At 41.8% G+C, this 27,068-nt stretch overlaps 3 protein-coding genes across 5 annotated transcripts in view; all 3 read left to right on the top strand.

Moving 5' to 3' along the window:
- Positions 1-6,875, top strand: part of cadps2 (calcium dependent secretion activator 2) — a 125,744-nt gene extending 118,869 nt beyond the window's left edge. Inside the window, exons 26-27 of the mRNA XM_088995605.1 lie at positions 4,493-4,597; positions 5,595-6,875. Of these exons, the coding sequence (XP_088851731.1) occupies positions 4,493-4,597; positions 5,595-5,765 (276 nt within the window). The 3' untranslated portion in view covers positions 5,766-6,875. The remainder of the gene's footprint in view (positions 1-4,492; positions 4,598-5,594) is intronic.
- A 4,424-nt stretch (positions 6,876-11,299) lies between these two features.
- On the top strand, positions 11,300-19,989 carry fezf1 (FEZ family zinc finger 1). Its single transcript, XM_088995613.1, has 4 exons — positions 11,300-12,594; positions 14,276-14,410; positions 16,065-16,197; positions 18,814-19,989. The coding sequence occupies exons 1-4, from the start codon at positions 11,932-11,934 to the stop codon at positions 19,080-19,082; spliced, it is 1,200 nt and encodes a 399-aa protein (XP_088851739.1). The 5' UTR covers positions 11,300-11,931; the 3' UTR covers positions 19,083-19,989.
- A 1,915-nt stretch (positions 19,990-21,904) lies between these two features.
- aass (aminoadipate-semialdehyde synthase) overlaps positions 21,905-27,068 on the top strand; it is a 50,651-nt gene continuing 45,487 nt past the window's right edge. For 2 of the 3 annotated variants that reach the window (XM_088995602.1, XM_088995604.1), the window contains exons 1-4: positions 21,905-22,040; positions 25,445-25,697; positions 25,790-25,966; positions 26,157-26,241. In XM_088995602.1, coding sequence (XP_088851728.1) covers positions 25,479-25,697; positions 25,790-25,966; positions 26,157-26,241 — 481 coding nt within the window. In that variant the 5' untranslated portion in view covers positions 21,905-22,040; positions 25,445-25,478. The remainder of the gene's footprint in view (positions 22,041-25,444; positions 25,698-25,789; positions 25,967-26,156; positions 26,242-27,068) is intronic. The other variant, XM_088995603.1, reaches the window with a different exon arrangement.

Genomic DNA, 27,068 nt, shown 5'->3' with positions numbered 1-27,068 from the left:
GTTTAGCTAGCTAGCTAGCTAGATTTCTTTCATTTACGCTAGCTGGCGAATCCCTTAGATCACGGGTATCCAAGGCAAGGCCCGGGGGCCAAATGTGGCCCGTCACCTTATTTTATTTGCCCCCCCGAAGCAAATCAAACATGAAATTCCATGTTTATTTGTTGAGCTAGTTAGCTAGCTAGCTTTCTTTCATTTACGATAGCTGGCTAATCCCTTAGATCACGGGTATCCAAGGCAAATCCCAGGGGCCAAATGTGGCCCATCGCCTCATTTTATTTGGCCCATGAAAGCAAATCAAACTCGTGAAATTCCATGCTAATCAATCAAGCAAGCTAATTAGCTCGCTAGCTAGCTATCTTTCATTTACGCTAGCTGGCTAATCCCTTAGATCAAAGGTGTCCAAGGCAAATCCCAGGGGCCAAATGTGGCCCATCACCTCATTTTATTTGGCCCATGAAAGCAAATCAAACTCGTGAAATTCCATGCTAATCAATCAAGCAAGCTAATTAGCTCGCTAGCTAGCTATCTTTCATTTACGCTAGCTGGCTAATCCCTTAGATCACAGGTGTCCAAGGCAAATCCCAGCTGGCCAAATGTGGCCCATCACCTCATTTTATTTGGCCCATGAAAGCAAATCAAACTCGTGAAATTCCATGCTCATCAATCAAGCTAGCTAACTAGCGACCAAGCTCGCTAGCTAGCTGGCTGACTTTCTATTTAGCTAGATGATGAATCCGTTGAATCTTCGGTGTCCAAGTCAAGGCCCAGGGACCTAATCTGCCCCGTCACATCATTTTATTCAGCCCACCAAAGCAAATCAAACGTGTAATTCCATGTTGCATCTGTTGAGCTAGCTAGCGAGTTAGCTTTCTTTCATATCAGATAGCTGGCTAATCCCTTAGATCACAGGTGTCCAAGGCAAGGCCCGGAGACCAAATCACATCATTTTATTCGGCCCACCAAAGCAAATCAAACTCAAAATTCCATGTTCATCTGTTGAGCTAGCGAGCGAGCTAGCTAACTTTCTTTCATTTCAGCTATCTGGCTAATCCCTTCGATCACAGGTGTCCAAGGCAAGGCCCGGGGGCCAAATCTGGCCCGCCACATCATTTTATTCGGCCCACCAAAGCAAAACATATGATATGATGCTTGCTAAAGTCCAAAGCAAAATTTCAAATTGTCTCATGTCAATAACAATAACAGTCATTATTTTTGACTTCAGAGTAAAAAGTAAAACTTGTGTGTGTGTGTGTGTGTGTGTGTGTGTGTGTGTGTGTGTGTGTGTGTGTGTGTGTGTGTGTGTGTGTGTGTGTGTGTGTGTGTGTGTGTGTGTGTGTGTGTGTGTGTGTGTGTGTGTGTAAAAGAACACTTTGAAGTTGGGAGTCAAGGACTGAAAAGTAGTCCATTGATCTCCACGATGACGGGGGAAAAGGAAACGTGGGTTCATCTCATCTCATCGTCGTGGTTGTCGTCGCCATGGCGATGAAAAGCCCGTTTGTTAATTCGGCAAAGCGAAGTTGAAAGACTTTGCCGTTACGTTGGTAACATTCTGACTCGCTTTTCTTGATGACTTGATTCAAATGATGAATCGTTCAGCGCAAGTCAGAGGTGAGCACTCGACAATCGACGGAATCAAGTGTCGGTGACCCCCCCCCGACCCCTCCTCGAAGTTTTGGCTTTTGTGCGACGCGTTAAGTAACCTCCGGTTTGTTTTTTTTTCTTCCGCCGTCGTCAAAATTAATTACAAGTGCGGCCTCTTCAAGCACGTCGTCATCGTTTGGGGTCGGCGCAGGGTCACGGCAATCTTTGATTGACGGGCGTGGGGGGAGGTTCGACGTTCAAAACGAGTCTCGGAATTGGCTGTGGTGGTCCTTCCGAGACCTGGAACGTTTTTTTTTCCCCATTTCAGGTCTCGGAAGGTCCCCACTCGCCGTACCAGCCGAATGGCGAGCAAGGGAACACATGTTTGATTGATAGCCGTGGGGGGGGGGGTGAAACGCCGCCATCGGCAGGATGGGTTGACGTTCAGAACGAGTCTGGGCAGACAGGAAGTGAAAGAAAACATCCTGTTTCTTGATTTAGGACGGCGTGTACTGCCTGACGATATCTGCGTTCCTCCACTCATAAAGATGAGAACGTTTCACTGAAGGAATCAATATGTTTTGGTTGCCACGCTGCGACACTTACAGAGCAGGCGTGTATGGAAAGACTTATTTTCTTCATAATTGGTAGAGAGACGCTGAATAATGGGCTTGGGAAATTTTGGGAATACCGCGACAGCCTCGAAAATCACCACAGAAACAGTCAGGGGCCCATTTTCCCAAAAGTGGACCGTGGATTTCATCGCTAGGCCTTCAGTAGTGCTATGTCTGAATCAATCCACAGTATGGTGCAATTTACTACACGTCCACTAGAGGGTGCCGAAAGCCAGAAAATAACTTGTGATTTAAAGAAATACTATCACTAAACTGTTCGTTTTTTTTACTATAAACATGTAGATTCGTGATAACCTCAAATTGCAGTATTATTTGCTATTTTTGCTAGCTTCGGAGTTGTCTAACCTTTCTTAATGATGTCCATTTTGAAAAGGTTGTCTTGAAAATGGCTTGGAAAACAGTATACAGTGAGACCTCAACTTACGAACTTAATTGGTTCCCAGACAGAGTGTGTAAGGCGAAAAGTGTGTATCTCAAACAAAAATTCCCATAGGAAACCATTAAAATGGGAATAATCCGTTCCCGGGTTTCCATAAAATATACTTTCAACTAAATAAGTCTTAAAACTACACACAACATACCTTATTCTATGTATAATAAATGTGATATTGTATTGTAATGAAAGAAATACACTGAATTGTATCATAAAGTCACTTTATTTACATTTGTGATGGTCATTTATGGCTTGATGGAATGGTATTGGAGGTCGAAGGTCAAAGGGCATTGCTGTTTGGAAAGAGAGGTGCATTACATGAGGACTGTAATTAAAGAAATAAACTGCTGTAAAATAAAGTTCTATTTACTTTTTTGATGGTCGTTGATGGCTTATGGAAGGAGAGTCACCCTCCATAAGGACTGTTGGTGCTGTTCGGTCGTGTGCTTCCGCCGAAGATCATTCCGCCAGCCGTGGTGGGTGTGTATTATGAAAATAGTGCTTATTATAAGGTTTAATTTTCAGAAAATTGAGGTTTGTAAGACAAAAAGTGTGTAAGTTGAGGTGTTTGTAAGTTGAGGTCTCACTGTATCTGCATCCAAGTCCATTTCTTTTAATCCTTCAGCCATTGTGGGTTGACAAAATCGCTATTAAATCGACACAATAATATAGCTCGCTACAGATACGGTGTGCTAGCCTAGGCCGGTATGCTCTTATCACTAGCGGCAAGTGATACTGTACTATGATTGGCTACTGAGTAGCCAACCATGTGACTAGTCAATCATAGTTTGCAAAAACTCTGACATTTCCAGCGCCTTCCATCAGGCCTTGGTTTGCCAACTTGAAATCTGATTGGTTCAAGCGACAGTTTCATCGACACTTATTTTATGCTCCAGGGCCTGCAGAACTGATTGTGAAGGCGTCCAGGTCGATTACTGACCCTGGTAAATGATAGCAGAAATGTGATTGGTTAAATGCTTAAATACGAAAAAAAACACACCTGGAAGCAGCACAACATGGGAAAAAGCATCGAGAACTGCTTCATGTCACAAAGAGGTTGCAGCAAGTGCTGAATAATGAATGACCTTGTTTGTGTTGTCATATTATTTGTTATTTACTTTGTTTTTGATTTCAAGATGGCGCCGCGAGAGTGGCGGCCTTTCCAGCAGCTCCTGTTTTTTGTTTTTCTACTTCTTTCTTTCCTTTCCTCTTCCTTTCATAACCTTTGCTGCTGTGAAATGTAAATGTCTAGGTCCATCCAGTCCAATCGAATTACTACTTTTCAACCCGTCACGGTCCCTTGGCTGCAGTGGTCCTTCCGAGACCTGGAACATTTTTCCCATTACAGGTCTCGGAAGGTCCCGCTCCCCACTCGCCGTACGATGGTGACGAAGTTGTTGAACGAAAACAGAATACGGCCATTTGCAAATCGCCTTTGATTCGTTTCCAGTGTCCCTCACGTTCTCCCGTCACGGTTTGCTTCGGGGTCGCCACCAAAATGGACAAAATCCGACTTCAACCGGCAGAAAAAAATTATTGGCGCCGCCTAGCCATTCTTGAGGACCCTCGGCACCCTGCCCACCACCTTTTCCAGCCACTCCCCTCAGGCAGGCGCTAACCGATCCATGCGCACCAAGTCCCTGTGACCACTTATATTAAGCAATTTGATTTGATTAGATAATCCTATACTATTGTCCTCTATACTTCTTTGTCATGTCTTTTTTCAGGATGATACTAGTGCAGCGTGTTCTACAAAAGACAAATTCCTTGTGTCTTCGACATACTTGGCCAATAAACACGATTATGTGATTGTGAATGGTTTTGTTTGTTGTTTTGTACGCAGCAATGGTACCACGTGTCCATGAAGGTTCTGTGCGTGTGGTTAGCGGATCGCTTGGACCTCCAGCTCAACCTGTACCAGCTCAAGACGCTCATCAAGATGGTCAAGGTAAATCGGAGCTTATTTTCAGCCACCCACCCGGCAGCCTTTCTCGTTTACGGTGATACCTCAGCTTACGAATTTAATTGGTTCCCAGAAAGTGTGTGTGTGAGGCGAAAAGTTCATCTTCCAAACATATATTTCACACAAGAAACCATTAAAATGAGAATAATCCGTTTCCAGGTTCCCATCAAACATTATTTTCTACTAAATAAGCCTTTAAACTACACAAAATATACCTTATTTAATGATAACAAATCTGCTATTGTATTGTCATTAAAAGAAAAAAAACGTACTGTATAATCAAGTCGTTTTATTGACCTTTGTGATGGTCACTGATTGCCGCTTGATACTATCCGAGTGAAGTTGCCGTGCTTTCTCGGTGATAATACCCTCACTCACACTGTCCCCGAGCTGCTTTTCGTTAATCCACATCAACGCAAGTTTTTGAACCTCTTCTATAGCCTGAGACCGTTGCTTAGACAACACAGAAAGACCCTTAATAGCTTCCTTGTCCTTAAGGATAGTAGCAATGGTAGACTTAGCGTACTGTTACTGGGACGCTAAGTCACACAAACGCACACCTGGTTGGTGTTTTTCGATTATCTCCTTCTTCTGCTCAACCGTCATTTTCTCTTGGTCTTAACAATAGCCTGTGGTGGAGTCTTTTTCGCTCCGATAATGGCAAAAGTACTCCACTCGATAACAAACCGCATCTGCACTCAAAGAAAAATAGTCCGCCAGCCACCGTGGCGCCGTGTGGTTTGGTTCGTCTGCTGAAAACGAGTTTGTATGACAAGATTATATTCTCGCGAATTTAATGATCGTAAGGCAAACAGTTCGTAAGCTAAAGTGTTCATAAGCCGAGGTATCACTGAATTTATGAATTAGCGTTGAGTCAGGAGACTTTGCTTCCTGACCGCGTTAGCATCATTGCTCAATAGCACAACGCGGCCGCCATTGAAACGACTTTGAACAAAGCGAGCGTCTCCTGTGCCCTCGGCAGAAGAGCTACCGAGATTTCCGTCTTCAGGGCGTACCGGAAGGGACGCTCCATGACAACAGCTACCAGACAGTCTACAACCGGCTGACGGTGGAAGAGGCCACGCTGGCCGTCAAGGCGGGAGGAGGCCTGGACGGGGTCAGCATGCGGGACAGCGACCAGGACGACGAATGACATCCCCGAAAACTACCAAGTTAGTGAAGAAACGAGCGGACAGAAGCTAAGCTAGCGTAGCATCCCTGTTTGTTGTAGTGCGGGTAATGCTAGCAAACCGCGCAGCGGTACGTACGTGTGCGCTGGACCGCTGAAACGACGAGGCCTTGTTGTGTCCAGAACGGCCTTCAACGATCCGTCGAGCGGGCCTTCGTTGATGGACTTTGAATGGTGGCGGGTGTGTGTCGTGGTCCAGTGAGAAGAGGGTGTGCGCACTTGCGCAACTCCGTGATCTGGGTTTTCAAAATGTTTGCTCAAGTGGTTTATCTTGACCTACTACCCAAAAAAAATATATATTTAAGCATTGGGGTGTCGTTTTCTTCACTTCGCCGCCATGTGACATCCGCTCGATGGTCGCTAACCAAAACAGCAGCGACATTCTTAGGCGACTTGAAAATCAAGTGCGTAGCGAGGGAACAGTCTTCCAAATTAGTCCTTTTTTTTCCACTCCGTCATTCAAAAAAAAAAGACCCCATCACAGGCTCGTGTTAAGTCCAAGAAGATCATGGAAAAACACCAACGAGGTGTGCGTTTGTGTGACTTAGCGTCCCAGTACCAGTACGCTAAATCGACAATTGCTACGTGTGGCTAAGGATGCTTCTGTGTTCTCTAAGCAACGGTCTCAAACAATTATTATTATATATTATATAGCTAGCTAGCTTTCTTTCTATTTGAGTTATTCCGGGTTGAGTAAACGCTGGCATGTGTGGCTGCCACTGCGCACCCACAGAAAAAAACTCATTTGACTGTGAAGTGACCTTGATAGTTTTGAAAGGCGCTTATCAAAGTCAAAGTCAGCTTTATTGTCAGATATGCTAATATGCATGACATATAGGCTAACGTGGCTAAATAAGACATACAATTGACAACAGACTATACATGTAATTTCTGAATGTAAAGTGAGGTAGTGTCATCGGGAAAGTGACGTAATGTAGTAATGCAAAAACAAACAAGAAAAGGTTGAAGTGAGGTCTTGCAGAAAAAAATGAGAAAGAACAAAAAATAGAGTTCAGGATGATAGTACAGCGTGTAGCATGTCCTCAGAGTTCGGTGAGTGTGGCAGTGGGAATGGGCAGGGTGGGCAGGGCTGGGAGGGAGTTGAGTCTCCGGACTGCCTGGTGGCAGAAACTGTCCTTGAGCCTGCTGTTCTTGGCTCGGAGACTCTGCAGTCTCCTAGCCGATGGCAGCAGGGTGATTGTGGGAGGGGTGGGTGGGATCGCCAGCGATCCTGATGGCTCTGCGGGTGAGGCGGGTGTTGTAAATGTCCTGAAGGGGGAGGAGAGAGACACCGATGATCTTCTCAGCTGTCCTCACGATGCGCTGCAGAGTCTTACGGCAGGACACGGTGCAGGCGCCGTACCACACGCTGGAGCCTATCTCAGCTGTTTTCGGGCACGAGGCGGGGGACACCCTGAATTGGTTGCCAGCCAATCGCAGGGCACACAAAGACATACGTACAACAGTCACTCTCACACTCACACCTAGGGACGATTTGGAGTGGTCAATCTGCCTGCCATGCATGTTTTTTGGAGTGTGGGAGGAAACCGGAGGACCCGGAGAAAACCCACGCGGGTCTGGGGAGAACATGCAAACTCCACACAGGGAGGCCGGACCGGGACGCGAACCGGCGATCTCTGCACTGTGAAGCCGGTGTGCTAACCGCCCTATTATTATTATTATTATGATTATTTTTATTAATAATAATAATAGAAGTTAAAAACCTTAACGAAAAGCAGCTAGCATGGGATATTGTGAGTGAGGGTATTATCGCCAAGAAAGCACTCGGACATCATCAAGAGGCAACAACATTAACGGCCATCGCAACGGTAATTAAAATGACTTTATTATACAGTACAGTTTATTACTTTAATGACAATACAATAGCACATTTATTATACATAAAATAAGGTCTATTTTGTGTGGTTTTAAAGGACAACGACACCATTTTTTTGCTTCCTAACTGACATCAGAAAAACGTTTTATAGCATCTAAAAGACCCAAAACACGCAGGCTGATATTTTTAGTCAAATGCAAAACAAAATGGCTTAAAGTGTCTCAAAAGTACTTCAAAATGACCTATGAAATGGCGGGTTTCAGAAGGTCCCGCCCCCTTGTTCGTGACGTCACGCCAAGACGTCTTGCCTTGCTCGAGAATCAAAACAATGGCTTCAGATTCAGAGAAGATGCTTTCATGTTAGTCATCCAGTTATGAATATGATTCAAATAGTTCTGAAGAGGAAAGCGTACATGTTTGCAATCGATTAAAGGAGTCCTCCCATATCAATTCGAGCCATCAATGACAGCAATGTAGCACCCAGAAAATGCACAAGATGGCGCCCAAGCTCCGTTGGAAATGGGCTGATTTGTCTGCCTGGGGGAATTTGTGTCAACTACTATCAAATAGTAGTCTTGGTGCAACACAACGTTTCACCATCGCTTACACCCTTGTGCAAATTAATTGCACCACCCTGTTATTTTGTCATAAAATTGATTGTTGACATTTTTTGACAACTCAAATGATTAAAATTTTTATGAAGAAGTGTGTCTTCCCTTGTTCTTTATCAGCTCAGCGATGCGTTTTGGCATGGAATCGACCAGATTTTGACAGTTGATGATGATGGGAAGGGTCCCTGTACCAGGTCTTAAAGGACAACCGACGTCTTCGGACAAGTTGTGTCCATAATTTGTAAAATCACTTTAAATGACTTCTACTGAGCGTATTTTAATAAGATTCCACCGCATATAACTATATTTTATGTTTTAAGACTCGCGCTGAATATTCAGGAAGTCTTGTTTTTGAGTTGGTGACGAGTCCGTACGTGACGTCACTGAAGGACAGTAAAAAAGACGCATTGTAGCGGTCCTTCCATCACGTCAATGTATTTTTCTGGACTTGTTAGGTTAGGGGACCTCGTGTTGCACCCAAAAGCCGCCAGAAGAGGGTGTCCAAGCGCCATATAAGGAATTTATCAGCCTGTGGAAACGGAGGTGGCCACAGAAGGTCGCCATTTTGTGCCTCTTTTTTGGCGATACATTTCCCCCCGATGTTGCCTCAAAATGGCACAAATAAAGTCTTTAATCGATTGCAAACATGTATGCTTTCATCTTCAGAACTATTTGAATCATATTCATAACTGAATGTGTAACAAGAAAGCATATTCTCCGAATCTGAAGCCATTGTTTTGATTCACAAGCAATGTGTGACATCACGAACTGGGGGCGGGACTTTCTGAAAATGCCCAATTCGCAGCTTTTTTTTTTTTCAGATTTTGGACACTTTAAGTCATTTTTATTGGTGTTTTGCATTTGACTAAAAATATCATACTGCATGTTTTGGCTATTTTAGATGCCATAAAACGTTTTTCTGATGTCAGTTAAAAAACAAAAAAAAGTGATGTCGGTTTTCCTTTAATTATAGCACAAATTAGGGCTTTTTTTGTGTTGTGCAATCTTTCTCACGCAGACGAATCTTGATTATTGAGCATAAATTGAGCATGGCCAGGCCAATCCATCACAGTAATGACCTTCTGTATCCATCTTGTTGAAGAAGAACTGATTTACAAGTGAAAAACCCCTCCTGACGGAAAGGGGTTTAGGACATGGTAATTAATTATACAATCAGAGGCCTGGCAAACAAGTAATTAGGGAATGTGGTTGGTCAAGGAGATCGAACAGACTCCACCCCTATCGTGGCAAACATTGTTTCACAAGCTTTAGAATTATTTAAACCAGCAAACAGTCAAGATCACGTTTTATGGGGACCTGGGAACGGGTTATTCTCATTTTAATGGTTTCTTATGAGAAATAAATGTTTGGCAGACAAACTTTTGGCCTTACACACACTTTCTGGGAAGCAATTAAGTTTGAATTTTGAATTGCGGCTCACCAAGGACCCCCCTAAACGGGTTGACCTTTGCTACGCGCCCCCTTGTGGACGGTTGCGAGAGCGACCGGACAACATTTCGGATTCCGATCCGCCATTTGGATTGAGAGAGAAAAGTTGTGCTCTTGCGGCGTTTGTGCTTCGTTACGATTTATATTAAACAACCAATGTCATGCGGAAGAAGCAGAGAAGGTGTTAATCACGTGGCAGGAAGTAAAACGCGTCGTCGCCATTATGAGTTTTGTGGATTTTATTTTATTTAGTTTAGTTTTTTAGATTTTTGAGGGGGGCGGGGTTCTTAAAGTTGTATTTGTCCCACAAAAAAAGAGGAAATGTGTTTTATTTTATTGAGATTTTTGAGGGGGCGAGGTTCTTAAAAAAGAGGAAATGTGCGGAGCGTCGGGCTGACAATCACGTGACAGGAAGTCAAATGCGTCAATCCGAACGTCAGTTTTAAGTCGCTTTTACGTATTTTGTGGGGTTTTTTTTTTTTTTTATTTTTTTTTTTTTTTTTTTGGGGGGGGGGGGGGGGGGAGTTCTTGAAGTATTGCTTGTTTGTGCCACAAAGAAAGAGGAAATATGCGGAAGCGAAGAGTGTGCTAAACATGTGACCGGAAGTCAAACGTGTCGATTGATCGTCGCCATGAAGTGCTTTGTGGATTTTTTTCTTTCATTTTTTTTTCGAGGGGTGGTTTTTGAAGCTGTGCTTGTTTGTGCCACAAAGAAAAAGCAAATGTATCGTTAGATTTTTTTTTTTTTTTTTTATAAAGAAGATGATATATTCTGTTTGTTACGGTCTTTTTGTGACGTTATGTTGGATCGAGGAAACGAGTGGCTGGCAGGTGTGTGTTCCAATGACAATTATTAGCCCATTATAAAAAAAAATCCAGTTGTTGTGTCTAAAATGAAGTACAAATGTGCACCATCAAAAAATGACAATTGTGAAGCGTCTCAATGGTGTAAAATTCGAAATTCAGAGTAAAGTCCACATTTTCAAATAACTCACTCACCACATCATTTTAATCTTTGTGTTGTATTTTCTTATATTTGCCTGATGGGTCCACATGTTTACCGATATTTGTTGTCCGTGGAAGTGTGTGTGTGTGTGTGTGTGTGTGTGTGTGTGTGTGTGTGTGTGTGTGTGTGTGTGTGTGTGTGTGTGTGTGTGTGTGTGTGTGTGTGTGTGTGTGTGTGTGTGTGTGTGTGTGTGTGTGTGTGTGTGTGTGTGTGTGTGTGTGTGTGTGTGTGTGTGAGAGAGAGAGAGAGAGAGAGATAATCCTACGAGGGGAAATGACTTAACCGGTGCTGCGATCCCCCCCCCCCTAAATCACCTTAAAAACGATTTAGTCTGACAACAAAATGACGGGAGGAGGGGGGGGGGGGCAAAAAAGAAAGAAAACGATACATTAATATTAACATAACGTCGCTTTTCGGTTCTTCAAATCGTATTTGACTCTTCAAATGTGATCGCGTCAATTTCAATTGAAAAGCTTCTTTTTCTTTTATTGACTTTTTTTTAGGGGGGGGGGGTCAGCGTTAGGATAATTCGGGTGAGGGGGGGGGGTATTTGTGTCCACTTGAAAAGACGGCCAGCCGATCGATCGTCAGATTTTCAAAATGGCAACTTCATCAATTCGGCTCGTGGGTGTCAAATCGTTTTAAACGCGTTAAAATGTCACTTGAAATGCAAATTGGGCGCCGTTTTAAGAAGAAAAAAAATACAACACATTTGAAGGCTTGCGAAAGAGCAATTGGCGGAGGCTACGTACGAAAGTAGCAGGTCCAAATTAGGGGGTGACGTCACGCAGAGGCACATGGGGGTCTGGAGAGCAGCCAAGTCCTTCATTCGAGTGCGCGTCCAGCAGCGCGACGCGCCTCCTCCTCCTCGTCGTCGTCCACGTGTTCTTGATCAATCCCGCAGCTCCTCCTCCTCGTAGTCGTCGTACTTTGGGTCAATGGCAGCGAACAGAACCGCTTCGGTTTCCGCCGGTGGCGCGCGCTAACGATCGGAGAGAGCGCGGGGTCCCGGCTCTCCGCACGCCGCCATCGAGCGTCAATAAGCGGGCGGGCGAGGCGCGGACAGTCGGTGAAGGGGAAAAGAGGGAGGGCGAGGAGGGGAACAAGTGGAAAAGGGGGGTTGGGGAGGGGCGACGGGAAGGCCCACCGGCCGACCGGGGATGGTGACGGTGACCCCCCCTCCGGCGAGCCGCTGAGTGACGACGCTCGGGTCCCCCTCTGCGCCTGATGGACCCGCGTCGCAGCGGGCCGGCCGCCGCCGGGGGCCAGCATGCCACGGCGGCTTCCTCCTCGTCCATCTCGTCTTCGCCGTCGCACGCCAAATCGCTGGCCTTCTCCATCGAACGGATCATGGCCCGGACTCCCGAGCCCAAGGCCGTCGTCCCGCTGCCCGGCTGGCTCCGCCCGACGCCGGCCGGGCCGGCCGACTCGTGCCCGCCTTCGCTGCACTGCATGATCCCGCTGCTTCCCTTCGGCTATGCTGAGCAGCAGCGGCTGGCCCTCCGCCAGGACTCCCCGGCCCGCCCCCAGCCGGACGGCGGCGGCCACTACAAACTGTTCCGGCCCCGCGTGGTGACCCAGTCGGCTTTCCCGTCGCGAGGTACCGCGTGCTACCTCAACTGCGGCGGGGGCGGGTGTGGCGACGGCGCTCCGGCGGGGCTCCTCAACCTGCACCCGATGGCCTCGTACCTGCTGGCCGCCAGGCACAAGCCCGGCCCGCTGCCCTACCAAGCCGCGCACAACCACCTCCACAACCTCATGAAGGAGCGCGACTTCGGAGAGAAGATTCTGAAGAACTCGTCGTCCTCCTCGTCGTCGTCGTCGTCAGCTGCCGCGGCGAGAATCGCGGGAGGAAAACCCAAAGTGTTCACCTGTGAAGTCTGCGGAAAAGTACGTCCGCGTTCGAGTGTCGCCTTTTGAGCTCGCGTAGAGAGAGAAGGTTCGGGGAAAAATTCACGTTCGTCCGAGCCGCCGATCGAAAAAAATAATACACTAAATATGCTTTCAAATTCTTGGCGAGAAAATTCCACGTTTCGTCGTCGGAACGGAGCGAGCCAAACAAACCGGAAGTTTTCATTTCAACGAAAAGATCGCGTTCGGTGTCTGTTTAAAAATGCTTTATTTTGTAATATTTTTTTTTCAAATTGGCTGAAAAATCGACAACTCTGAAAAAAGATTAGGGTTTTTTATTTCAAAAACGGCCATTGTAAATGCACCTTTATTTTATTTTTGTCGTTTTGTGACGCTGGTGTTTCGAAAGTGCTTTTCGGAATTTTTTTGCGGATGAAAGTTTAAAATGTGTTTATTTTTGTCCAAATTGGCTGAAAAATCGATAACTCTGAAATAAGATAAACGATGTTTTCCAAAACGGCTAATATAAACGTACCTTTATTTTATTTTTGTAGTTTTGTGACGGTGGTGTTTCGAAAGTGTTTTCTGGCGCCGGTGTTTCGAAATTGCTTTCGGAAATGTATGCGGATGAAAGTTTAAACATTGTTTCTTTTTTGAAATTGGCTGAAATATCGACAACTCCGAAATCATCTTAAATTTGTTTTCAATAACAGCTCATGTAAATGCACATTTGTTTTATTTTTGTTCCTTTATGACGCTGGTGTTTCGAAAGTGCTTTTGGGAAATTTAAGCGAATGAAAGTGTCAAAATGTTTTTTATTTCAAATTGGCTTCAAAATCACTTTGAAATAAGATTAATGTTGTTTTCAAAAACAGCCAATGTGAATGCACCTTTTTGTTTAATTTTTGTTATTTTCTAACCGCTGGTGTTTCGAAAGTGCTTTTCGGAAATTTATGCGTATGAAAGCTTTTTCAAATCGGCTGAGAAATCGACAACGCTGAAATAAGATAAACAATGTTTCTCAAAACGGCTAATATAAACGCACTTTTATTTAATGTTTTGTTATTTTCTGACACAGTTGTTTCTAGAGTGCTTTTCGGAATCGGAGCGTTTTGGAAAGGGGCGTTTAAATGCTTCAACCGTTTTTTTGCTAAATGTGTTTGACAAATATGAAACACGGCGTCCGTTTAAACATGTCTAACATGACATTTAAAAAAAGACATGTTAAATATGCTGAAATAGTTTTTTTTTCTTCAAACGAGCCGTCAACCAATTTCAACGTGCTTCCAATTCTATTGCGTGTAAGCCTTTTAAAGAGATTCACGTGCCGTAAATCGTGTGTTATCAAGTCTCAAATATGATCATTTTATTTATTGCTATTTAAGGACGATTCAAACGGTAATCTGACATTTTTCGAATTGTGCGAATTGCCAATTTACCTCCTCCTCCCCACCAATTTGATTTTGAACGCGTCCATTTAGTCTTAAAATGCCCAACGTGACGTGTTTGTTTTCTATTTATTTTGACGCGATGTTAAATATCTTTCAATTCGTGAACAATAAAAACTTGACTTAGTTTCGCAGTCGCCGAAAAATGACGACAACATCGCGACGTGGAACAAATAAAACGTGCTTGTCAACTATCCTTGGAATTCTATCATAGTATTTTTTTAAGTCATATTTTTGTAAAGAATTTTCCTTTGCGCGTGCGTGTGTTTCAGGTGTTCAACGCGCACTACAACTTGACTCGCCACATGCCGGTGCACACGGGCGCCCGGCCGTTCGTCTGCAAAGTCTGCGGGAAAGGCTTCCGACAGGCCAGCACCCTCTGCAGACACAAGATCATACACACTCAGGTAACATTCAAACCCACACGTTTTATAAGGACGTTGACTAATTTGTCGAATTTAATCATCCATTTTTTTAGTGCGGATGAGGGTGATTCCTTCCGCCTGCTCATTCGATTGAACTTTATTTTGTTATGGTCTACAACAAGATAAATGACGAACACGACGAATAATCCACATTGTCGCGTTTTCATTCTCGTTGGACTCGTTAGCATGCTTGCCCAAAATGCCGACGAGTTTGATTGGCGTGACACAGACGCTAATGCATCCAGAATTCACTTGACACGAACATTATGAATGATTAAACCCCGCCACTGGCTCTCTTACACAGCTACAAACGCGAGCGTGCATATTTATAAGTAATCTGTTTTGATGGAGCAAAACTAACTCGGCGGAGAGAAGAAAATGCAAAAATAGCGTCACACTCGCGTTTAACACTCTACAAGCTGGACTCGAGGTACGTTCAAAGACCGCTCCAAGTGTAGGAAACCTTTCCTGACAAAGCGGAAAAAGTCAACTAATGTAACAACAGCAACCAACTGCTCATTGGAAAACAATGAGGATGTTATAAAATGAACTCTTCTCGTATGGTTTACTGTGCGTAAGATAAAATCATAAAATACAGGTCGGACTATATATATTCTTCGAGTATTCCGTATGTAAGATTTGCCTTTCGTTCACTGTCTGAATTTTTCTGCCGGAACAAAACAAAAAGTTCATTTATGAAAGATACACAAGATGAGTTTTTTTTCCACGCCTAAGATTTATTTGGTGAGTAGTTTTAATTAATTTCAATATTATCGTGCCGATGACCATTTGAGCGAGTGGTGTGTGTTACTTCCGGGTTGAGTAAACGCTGGCGCGAATATCTGCCGCTGCTCAACCGTAGAAAACAAATCTTTGTTCTTATCCTGCGACTGTAAAACGTCCTTGAAAGGCGATTATGAATCAAATGTATTATTATTATTATTATTATTATTATTATTATTATTATTAAAGGACAATGGATGATTGATAGGATGTCTTATTCAATGTTCGTTTTCTAATGACCAACCGGCTAGCACGTTAGCGCGTTAGCCGGTTGAATTCACCCACACACGCTATATAAATTGCTGTTCACGCTAATAATTGTACGTAAGAGGATTAGGGCCACTGAAGAAAAAAAGGTTGGCAAGATTCTGACTTTATTGTCAAAATTCTGACTTTATTCTCACAATTCTGACTTTAAAATTCGGACCTTGAAATCAGAATTCTGACTTTATTCTCAGATTTCTGAGAATAAAGTGAGAATCTTGCTAACCATATATTTTTTTCTCCAGTGTCCCGAATCCTCTTCTGTATAATTGTTATATTTTGTTCTTTTTTTTGCCATGGACTTTGTATTCATTTCACCCCACCACCCCAACACACACTGAAGTTATTTTCAGGTGTGCATTGAAAAACAATCATCTACTGTACTTCCTAACATCACTGATGATGATGATGATGATAATGACAATGATGCGCGTAGCTACAGTGATGAGTGGTTTAAAATGCTTTTTGGAAAAAAAATGCACAAAATGCTGTCGTGACGTGACAGTTTATGCTGATTGTGAAAATAGCTTTTGATAAATATCTATTTTCTTTGAATCTATTGATTTTTTTTCTTTCTTCTTTTGTGCAGGAAAAGCCTCACAAGTGCAGCCAGTGCGGCAAAGCCTTCAACCGCAGCTCCACGCTTAACACGCACACGCGGATCCACGCCGGCTACAAACCTTTTGTTTGCGAGTTCTGCGGCAAAGGTTTCCACCAGAAAGGTACGCGTGCACGTGGATGGAGATGGCGTTGGGGGGGGCGGGGGGTGCAGGGCCAGATCCAGATCGTCATATTTTATGTTTGGGAATCATGAAAGAGGATAGAAATATTCTTCTCATTGACAACTTGAACACATGTATTCCTAAAAGATGGATTTGCACATCATAAGAAATACTATATACATTATTTAAAGGGCAACTGACGTCACTTTTTTGTTTTTTAACTGACACCAGAAAAACGTTTTATAGCATCTAAACTACCCAAAACACATGATGTTTTTAGTCAAATGCAAAACACCAATAAACATGACTTAAAGTGTCGAAAATGAGCTGCGAATTGGGCATTTTCAGAAAGTCCCGCCCCCAGTTGGTGACGTCACGCCAAGACGTGCATTGCTGGAGAATCAAAACAATGGCTTCAGATTCGGAGAAGATGCTTTCTTGTTTAACATCCAGTTATGAATATGATTCAAATAGTTCCGAAGAGGAAAGCATACATGTTTGCAATCGATTAAAGAATGATATGTGCCATTTTGAGGCAAAGTTGGGGGAAAATCTCCCACTCCCAAAAAAAAGAGGCACAAAATGGCGACCTCCAGTGGCCACCTCTGCTTCCACAGGCTGATTAATTCCTTATATGGAGCTTGGATGCCCTCTTCTGGCGGCTTTTGGGTGCAACACGGGTCTCAGACCAAACATGTACAGCAAAATACATAGACGTGATTGAAGGACTGCTACAATGTGTCTTTTTTCGGTCAGGGGGGTGGTCCTTTCATGACGTCACGTACGGACTCGTCACCAAGTCAAAAACAAGACTTCCTGAATATTCAGAGCGAGTCTTAAAACGTAAAATATAGCTATATGCGGTGGAATCGTATTCAAATACGCCAAGTAGAAGTCATTTGAAGCCATAATAATAATTATAATAATAATAATAATAATATTGATATTAATATTGATAATAATAATATAGATATAAATAATATTGATATTAATATTGATATTAATAATATTGATATTAATAATATTGATATTAATGATAATAACAATAATAATAACAACAATATCAATAATGATCATAATAATAATTATAATATAATAATAGTAATAATAATAATATCAATAATGATAATAACAATATCAATAATGATGATAATAATAATAATAATGTTATTATTATTATTAATATAATAATAATAATAATAATAATAATGTTATTATTATTATTAACAATAATGAAAATATCAAGAATAATAATATTAGAAAAATAATATCACAATAATGATAGTAATATTGATGATAATAATAATATAGATATGAATAATATTGATATTAATATTGATATTAATAATATTGATATTAATGATAATAACAATAATAATAACAACAATATCAATAATGATCATAATAATAATTATAATATAATAATAGTAATAATAATAATATCAATAATGATAATAACAATATCAATAATGATGATAATAATAATAATAATGTTATTATTATTATTAATATAATAATAATAATAATAATAATGTTATTATTATTATTATTAACAATAATAATGAAAATATCAAGAATAATAATAATAAAAAAATAATATCACAATAATGATAGTAATATTGATGATAATAATAATATAGATATAAATAATATTGATATTAATATTGATATTAATAATATTGATATTAATGATAATAACAATAATAATAATAACAACAATATCAATAATGATAATAATAATAATTATAATATAATAATAGTAATAATAATAATATCAATAATGATAATAACAATATCAATAATGATGATAATAATAACAATAATGTTATTATTATTATTAATATAATAATAATAATAATGTTATTATTATTATTATTAACAATAATAATGAAAATATCAAGAATAATAATAATAAAAAAATAATATCACAATAATGATAGTAATATTGATGATAATAATAATATAGATATAAATAATATTGATATTAATATCGATATTAATAATATTGATATTAATGATAATAACAATAATAATAATAATATCAATAATGATGATAATAATAATAATTATAATATAATAATAGTAATAATAATAATATGAATAATGATAATAACAATATCAATAATGATGATAATAATAATAATAATGTTATTATTATTATTAATATAATAATAATAATGTTATTGTTATTATTAACAATAATAATGAAAATATCAAGAATAATAATAATAAAAAAATAATAATATAACAATAATGATAGTAATATTGATGATAATAATAATAATAATCATAATAATAATAATAATAATAGTAATATTAATACCAGTCCGACCAATAATAATAGGAATTATAATAAGACAAATAATAATGCTACTTATAATAATATTAATATTAAAACAATTAATACTACTAATAATAATGATACAAATATCTAATAATAATAATAATAGTAATAATAATACAAATATCACTTGTAATCATAATAATAATAAAAACAATACCAACAAAATAATAATAATAACTTGTGACACCACTGCAAAGAACCCCACCCCGATTGAGCGACTGTGAGTGACGCACGCGTTGCACTTGTGCGCCCCACTTTAACCCCCCCCTCAGGCAACTACAAGAACCACAAGCTGACCCACAGCGGCGAGAAACAGTTCAAGTGCTCCATCTGCAGCAAAGCCTTTCACCAAGTCTACAACCTGACCTTCCACATGCACACGCACAACGACAAGAAGCCCTTCACCTGCCCCACCTGCGGAAAAGGATTCTGCCGCAACTTTGACCTGAAGAAGCACGTGCGTAAGCTGCACGACCACCACGCCGTCGCCGCCCAGCGCGCCGCCGCCGCGCCGCCGCCTGCTGCCGACCAGCAGCTGTGAGGCTCTCCAGCGGCGGCCAACGTTCCCAAATATAAACGCTCGCTGCTTGTTTTGCGTCATGCAACGTCAATTCCGGACGGAAGTCCCAATTCAAGGAGCACTTGTTGTTTTGATTTTCTTGTCAGCAATGTCTCACAGGAGAGAACGAAAATGATTCATATTTGGAATTTGAACGACAGTGACACCTCAGGCTTACGAACGTTTTAGTTTACGAACTTTTCGCCTTACGAACGGTAAATTCGCGAGAATATAATCTTGGCATACAAACTAGTTTTCGGCAAACGAACCAAACCACACGGAGCGCCACGGTGACTGGCGTACTAGTTTTCCACACCCCCTCTATGAGTGCAGATGTGGTTTGTTATCGAGTGGTGACTTGAGAGTTTTGAATGGCACTTATAAATGAAATTTATTATTATTATTATGGGACCAAAAAAGACGCCACCACAGGCTAGTGTTAAGCCTAAGAAGACATTAAAGAAAATGATGGTCGAGCAGGAGAAGGAAATCATCAAAAAACACCAACGAGGTGTGCGTTTTTGTGCCTTAGCTGTCCCAGTACCAGTACGCTAAGTCGACCGTTGCTACGTGCGGCTAAGGCTGTTTCTGTGTTGTCTAAGCAATGGTCTCAGGCAATAGAAGAGGTTGAAAACTTCTGTTGATTTGGATTAATGAAAAGCAGCTAGCAGGGGACAGTGTGAGTGAGGGTATGATCGCCTAGAAAGCACGGCAACTTCACTCGGATATCATCAGGAGGCAACTACATCAACAACCATCACAAAGGTCAATAAAACCACTTGATTACACAGTACAGTTTATTTCTTTCATTGATTAATCCAAATCACGTGTCTGAAACTCATGACAAAAAGTTAGCGAACACCCGGGCAGACAACTCTGAAAAGTTGCCTGCCCGCAAAAAAAAAACATTGTTGCAAAGTATAAAGGATTTTTTTTTAAATTAAGTAAGTGCCTACCACAATTGCTCCCTTGCTTAATTGATGGTAAAGATTTTGCTCCAGTTGTCGTTTGTCGTCATGGTCCACAATGCAATGTTTGCATAGCGTTGTCTGCTCTAAGCCACGTGGACTCCTCTTTCTGAGCGCCTTTCAAAACTTTGAAGTACACTTTTCAGTCACTGTGTAGTCCGAAGAAGCATGGACAGGCTTCTGATTAGCTGCCGGTGCCGAGTATGCACATTCTCATTTGCATACACCGGCAGCCAATCAGAAGCCTGTTTCGTGCCGGTGCGTTTGATTTGAAAAAAAAAATCTTTTTTTTTTCTTGAAGAAGTTGTCGGCCAAGACGTTTTGAAAGTTGTACGCCAGACGTAAAAGTTGTACGCCCCGGGCCATTTTGTGTAGTTTTAAGGCTTATTTCATAGAAAATGTTTTATGGGGTCCTGGGAACGGATTATGACTTTTCGCCTTAGACACACTTTCTGGGAACCAATTAAGTTCGTAAGCTGAGGTATCACTGTACTTTAAATTGAATGAGTTGTTCTTGGTTCCTGGATTGATCAGAAGTCCCACTTCCCCCGAGAAGGCTTTTCTTTCAGAAGTCAATTGTGATCCCAACACTGAATGTTTTACGACACGACTGGCCCTTGTGGACAAAAAGTCCAATGACATGAACAAGCACACAGAACACTTGACTTCCTGTTCCCTTCCCTTAAGTTGAACAAACTTTTTACTTGGTACTTGAATCTCCTGGTGAGAGGAATCCCGCCCTTCTTCTCACAAGCAAGTGTCGACACCGTTTGATTTTGTTTTGTTTGAATGCTTATGTTAAATAAATGTCCTTGTTGTCATTTCCCTCAATCCCGCTGCTTCCTATCTCACGAATCATCTTTCTTTTTTTTTTTTTTTTTTTTTTGGGGGGGGGGGGGGGTTTAGATTTCGAACCATATTTTTTGAGGGGCGGGATCATTCCCACATTACTCTGTATTGATTGCACTTGTTTTCGGATTGACTAAAGAGTAAAACAAACGGAAATCAGTTGAGAAACGACTTCATTTTAATGTTAATGCATTGTATTTCAGGAGTACGTTGCCCCTACTAATATGGCCAACGCGTACGCACGTCCGTTAGTGGGCTTGCCGGCGCTCCTTAGATGAAGGACTCTCTTCACGTCTAGGTTGGTTAAAAAGCCTTCACAAACAATAACCCCCATTGTGCGAGTTAAGCATTTAGAATTTATTTGATAAATATAATTAATAATTCGTTTTCTCTGATTATTAAAAACCGGTGCAGTGTCAGGTAGTTCCGGTGTACAATTCCCTTTCCTGTGTGAGTGCTTACGTTGCGGTGTCCCAGTCGTGCTACGTTTTATCCTCGCACCGTAAACCGCACTTTAATTTTACGGGTTTGTGTTAACTGCCAAGATGTCTGTACAATGCGTTTTAATAACAAAACAGATAAACAGAAAAAGTCCCAGACAGTCATGAAACCGGCATTCAAAACCTGGAAAATAATAGTTTCTGCCCTCCTTTCAAAATACAATATTTACCTGCACAGTCTTGAGTAAAATCGGATTTTTGTTAAAAAAAACAATTTAAACAGAGATTAGATATTCCCGTGTATTTTAGTGTTTATGAAAATGAGATGATCTGAAATGGTAATGGAAAAGCAACAACACAGATTTAATAATCAAGATACATTTTTTTTGAATGTTGAAACGGTAACCGGAAATGGATGGTTCCCGTGTATTGATGACCCTCCCCCCTTCTAACCTCTGAGTGACACTGTTGCCAATCGAACACCAAAATTCGCAGACAAACGTCGCGGATCCTCCACGTGCTCCCAAATCTGAACAGCTGCCACTTGGCCGCTTGTGGTTCGATGAGCTTCTGGCGAGCTGCTGGGGAAGTTTGTTAGCGCACAAAGTTAGCTTAGCCTGCGTGGTGACTCGGGAGAGTTTCCCGAAACCCGCCGGTGCGAGTCGGAGCGCTTTCGAGGAAAGGTAACGCAACCGACGCGTCGCTCATTTACCCTCAGGCCTCTTCTTTTCTTTTCTTTTCTTTGCATTTCACTTTCACGATCATTTCTTCACGGACGCGACCTGCACGAGGCGACGTCATCAGTGCTCGGAAATGGTTAACTCGCATGTTCCTTTTCCAGGTTCCGGCTTGGACTAGTGACTAGTCATATTTCCACTACTGTAGCCAGGATTTTAAATAAACCTAATGTCTACATTTGTGTATTTGGGATTGAAAAAGTACAAGTGTTAAAAAAAACTGAGCAGAAGTGACAGCAAATAACATCAGAATCTGTGTAAGCAAGTCGCTCATCGCCACGTCCTTAAAATCACAGGTATCCAATTCAAGGTCCAGGGGCCAAATCTGACCCATCACGTCATTTTATTTGGCCCGTGAAAGCAAATCAAACTAGTGAAATTCTATGCTGATCTATCAAGCTAGCGAGCTAGATAGCCTTCGGTCTATGAAGCAAACTGGCTAATCTCTTTGATCACAGGTGTCCAAGTCAAGGCCTCGGGGGCCAAATCTTGCCCGCCACATCAGTAGCTATCTATTAGCTATATAGCTACCGAGCTATTAGCTTACTGGCTAGGTAGCTTTCTATCTATTTGAGTTACGTGTCGAGTGAACGCTGGCGTGTGTGGCTGCCGCTGCTCACACACAGAAAAACTTATCTTGTGACTGTAAAGTGACCTGGAGAGTTTTGATTGGCGCTTAGAAATGAAATGGATTATTAATGCTAATAATAATAATAATAATAATAATACATTTAATAAAAAGCACCTTTCATTACTATTATTATTATTTTATTCGACCCGCCAAAGAAAATCACACTTGTTAAATTCCATCGATCAAGCTAGCTAGCGAGCTAGGTAGCTTTCTTTCTATTCAGCTATCTGGCTAATCCCTTAGACCACAGGTGTCCAAGTCAAGGCCCGGGGGCCAAATCTCGACCCTCACGTCATTTTATTCGGCCCGTGAAAGCAAATCAAACTAGGGAAATTCTATGTTGATCTATCAAGCTAACGAGCTAGATAGCTTTCTTTCTATGAAGCAAGCTGGCTAATCCCTTTGATCACAGGTGTCCAAGTCAAGGCCCCGGGGGGCCAAATCTGGCCAAATCCATTATGTATTTGTATACAACTTTATTAGCAGAGTCCTGTTAACATCGCGCCAACAACAACATATGCAACATCGTCTCTGAGCCTCTACGGTCACCATGGTAATGTTTAAACGTGCCTTCAAAATAAGATACACCACAAAAACAAGTACAGTAAAGTCTCGTTATATCGATATCGGTTATATCGATAGTCCCGGTTATATCGATAATATTTCTATGCACGCACGGAGAAAATTACATGCAAACAGGGTCGGATATATCGATAGTCCCGGTTATATCGATATTTTTCGGACTCCCTTGAATATCGATATAACGAGACTTTACTGTATAAGGCGCATGAAAAATACAACTCACTACAACCGAATCATTGGGACCCCTGAGCTTGTTTCTCTGCAACGAGAGGGTCCCATCTAGGGATAATGGGAGACAATGACACCCAAAGTGTCTTTTTTGCTGGCCTACGGTGGGCTAATTTTAGCGGTATGTATCACGTGACCTAGACAAGCGTTTTGATATGCGTCAAGAGTAAGTCATAGACGGATGTAATCTGGTAATTGTTTCATTTTTCAAAATAAAACGTAGTTCGGACTCAGATAATAAATACAACAGAAATTATGTAAATTATTCTTTCTGCGCGGCCCGGCACCAAATGACCCACGGACCGGCACCGGTCCGCGGCCCGGGGGTTGGGGACCTCTGCTCTATATGAATCAGAATCAGAAAACTCTTATTCGTCCCACAATGGGGAAATTTGCAGCAATTTGAAAGGGGATGGGGTGTGGGTGAAAGGATAGAAAACAAGATATTTTAAACATAGCAAAATAAAAATGTCAACAAACCGCTTCATGAAAAACTGTACATAGTGCAAGTATCAAGAAAGGCATCTTGATATATTGCATCAACCCATATTTACAAGTGTCCAGTTTTTTTTTTCACATGTGATTATTGAGAATTGCGAAGCCTGACAGCAGTCGGTAGGAACGAGCAGCGGTACCTATGTAATATGTAATATGTAATATTTAGAGGAGATTAAACATTCTAAAGCAGGGCTCTCAAACTCAATTTACCCGAGTCTGGGTGAGGCTGGGCCGCATCTGTTTTTCCACGAAAATTTTTCCAAGTAAATTACAGATAAAACATTCCAATGGTCTCAAAAGCTTTATTTTTAACATACAAAAAATGAATTAAACGAATAAATAGAAAAATGAATAAAAAAATAAATGAACCAGTAATAAATAAATAAAATAATTTAATGATCATAAGGCAGTCACAGTGAGACCTCAACTTAATTGGTTCCCAGGCAGAGTGTGTAAGGCGAAAAGTGTGTATCTCAAAAAAAAAAAAATCCCATAGGAAACCATTAAAATGGGAATAATCCGTTCCCGGGTTTCCATAAAATATACTTTTCAACTAAATAAGCCTTAAAACTACACACAGCATACCTTATTCTATGTATAATAAATGTGCTATTGTATTGTAATGAAAGAAATACACTGCATTCTATCATAAAGTCACTTTATTTACATTTGTGATGGTCATTTATGGCTTGATGGAATGGCATTGGAGGTCGACGGTCAAAGGTCAAAGGGCATTGCTGTTTGGAAAGAGAGGCACAATACATGAGGACTGTAATTAAAGAAATAAACTGCTGTAAAATAAAGTTTTATTTACCTTTTTGATGGTCGTTGATGGCTTATGGAAGGAGAGTCACCTTCCATAAGGACTGTTGGTAACTTAACCTCTGGTGCTGTTCGGTCGTGTGCTTCCGCCGAAGATCACTCCGCCAGCCGTCGTGGGTGTGTATTATGAAAATATTATATGGTTTAATTTTCATACATTTGACGTTTGTAAGACAAAAAGTTTGTAAGTTGAGGTGTTTGTAAGTTGAGGTCTCACTGTACAGACAATTGAAAAAAACCACAGGAAAACTAATTATTTTAAGTTTCAAATGTCTGTATTCACAGTTCTTTAATCTTTAACTTTCTTAACATAAAGAAAATATTGAACATTAATTGTCCTAAAAATTGCTTATCTTTCCTACTTGTTCAGCTCCACACACAAGTTTCATTCATATCAATCACGTGGGCCTCACTAACATTAATCTTTCATATCAAGGCGGGCCGCAAAATATTATTTCGGGAGCCACATTTGGCCCGCGGGCCGCGAGTTTGAGACCCCTCTTCTAAAGGCTTCCTCAAACCATCACGACAATGTGGCCCTCTCGTGGAAAAAAAAAAATGACTCGGACACCCTTGCCTTCAAATTTAGGCGGAACAAGCATCTTCTATTGTGAGCAGACGCCATGTTTCGCCTCCTGAGTCACCAAGGCCGGAGGCGTATGACCTGTTCGCCACGACAACGGCGTGAGACGCACCACCGGGCCGTCATGGCCATCCGGCGAGAGGACGTCAACCCGTGGGAGCGGCGGGCGCCCCTGGCACCTCGCCACGTCCGTGAACTCACCCACGATGGAGTGAAAGTCCTCGTGCAGCCGTCCAACCGGAGGGCCATCCACGAAAAGGTTGACTCCCCTTGGAACGGATTAACGGCATTTCCATTGGTGTCATAGTGGGGGGGTGATTTGGCTCACACGCGCGGCTTCTTGCCTTTCAGTTCTACACCAAAGCGGGTGCCGTCATCCAGGAAGACATCTCGGAGGCGTCGCTCATCCTGGGCGTGAAGCGGCCCCCCGAGGTGAAGGTGATCCCCAAGAAGACCTACGCCTTCTTCTCGCATACCATCAAGGCGCAGGAGGCCAACATGGGCCTTCTGGACGACCTGCTCACCAAGGTGAAGCGGCACCAAATCATCAAGGCGCTTTTCTTCCCTTTTTTTTCAATCATTTCTTGAACCCGTTTGCGTTCATTCGTGCGTAAACAAAGGAAAAAGGACGGGCGGCGTTTCCGTGGCAACGAGTTTCTATTCATTCCTATGCGGCTTCCGACGTTTTTTTTTTTTTTTTCTCCTGGTGCGTCTTCAGGAGGTCCGTCTGATCGACTACGAGAAGATGGTGGACGCCAACGGCTATCGCATCGTGGCGTTCGGGCAGTGGGCCGGCGTGGCAGGTAAAAACGGGCGATTCGGCATCTGGATACTATAGAAAAAGCGCTAGATAGCTCGATTGCTAGCTTGCGCGCTCGTTAGCTAGCTCGATCGCTAGGTAGCTAGTTCGATAGATGAGTGTGGAATTTCACAAGTTGGATTTGATTTTGCGGGCCAAATAAAATGATGTGGAGGGCAGGATTTGGCCCCCGGGCCTTGACTTGAACACCTGTGGTCGAGGGGATTAGCCAGCTAGCTGTATAAAAATAGTGCTAGCTACCTAGCGCTCTTTCTTAAAAGCTGCTAGCTTTCCATTCTGGCAACCTTTTTTTAGCTAACGGCGTACGTGTCAAATGTCAATTGGTTCTAGCTAACTCGCTAAATTAAGCGCTCGATCGTTAGCTAGCTAGCTCGATAGATAAGCATGGAATTTCTCAAGTAGGATTTGCTTTTGCGGACCGAATAAAATGACGTGGCAGGCCAGATTTGGCCCCCGAGTCTTCACTTTGTCACCTTTGATTTAAGAGTTTATCCAGCTATCTAAATACTGAAGAAAGAGCGCTTGTTCGTTCGCTCGATCGCTAACTAGCTAGTTCAATAGATGAGCATGGAATTTTACAAGTTTGATTTGTTTTGGCAGGCCGAATAAAAAAATGTGGCGGGCCAAATTCTGCCCCCGGGCTTCGACTTTGACACCTGTGATGTAAGAGGTTTGCCAGCTGGCTGAATACTGTAGAAAGAGCGCTAGCTAGCTCGATCGCTAGCTAGCTGGATAGATGAGCATGGAATTTCAAAAATTTGATTTGCTTTCGCGGACCGAATAAAATGATGTGGCAGGCCAGATTTGGCC

This window comes from Hippocampus bargibanti, linkage group LG05, assembly GCF_051943395.1.
Source record: "Hippocampus bargibanti isolate YZ-2025 linkage group LG05, ASM5194339v1, whole genome shotgun sequence".
NCBI classification, from domain to species: Eukaryota; Metazoa; Chordata; class Actinopteri; order Syngnathiformes; family Syngnathidae; genus Hippocampus; species Hippocampus bargibanti.
Note: the sequence above shows the minus strand (reverse complement) of the source record. Positions and strands in the feature narration are given on the sequence as shown.

Bases quoted from the DNA above. Each gene is read 5' to 3' on its own strand.
- fezf1 (XM_088995613.1), top strand. From the start codon at position 11,932: ATGGACCCGCGTCGCAGCGGGCCGGCCGCCGCCGGGGGCCAGCATGCC. The intron at 12,595-14,275 runs GTACGTCCGCGT...CGTGTGTTTCAG, and splicing joins CCTGTGAAGTCTGCGGAAAA to GTGTTCAACGCGCACTACAA. The intron at 16,198-18,813 runs GTACGCGTGCAC...CCCCCCCCTCAG, and splicing joins CAAAGGTTTCCACCAGAAAG to GCAACTACAAGAACCACAAG.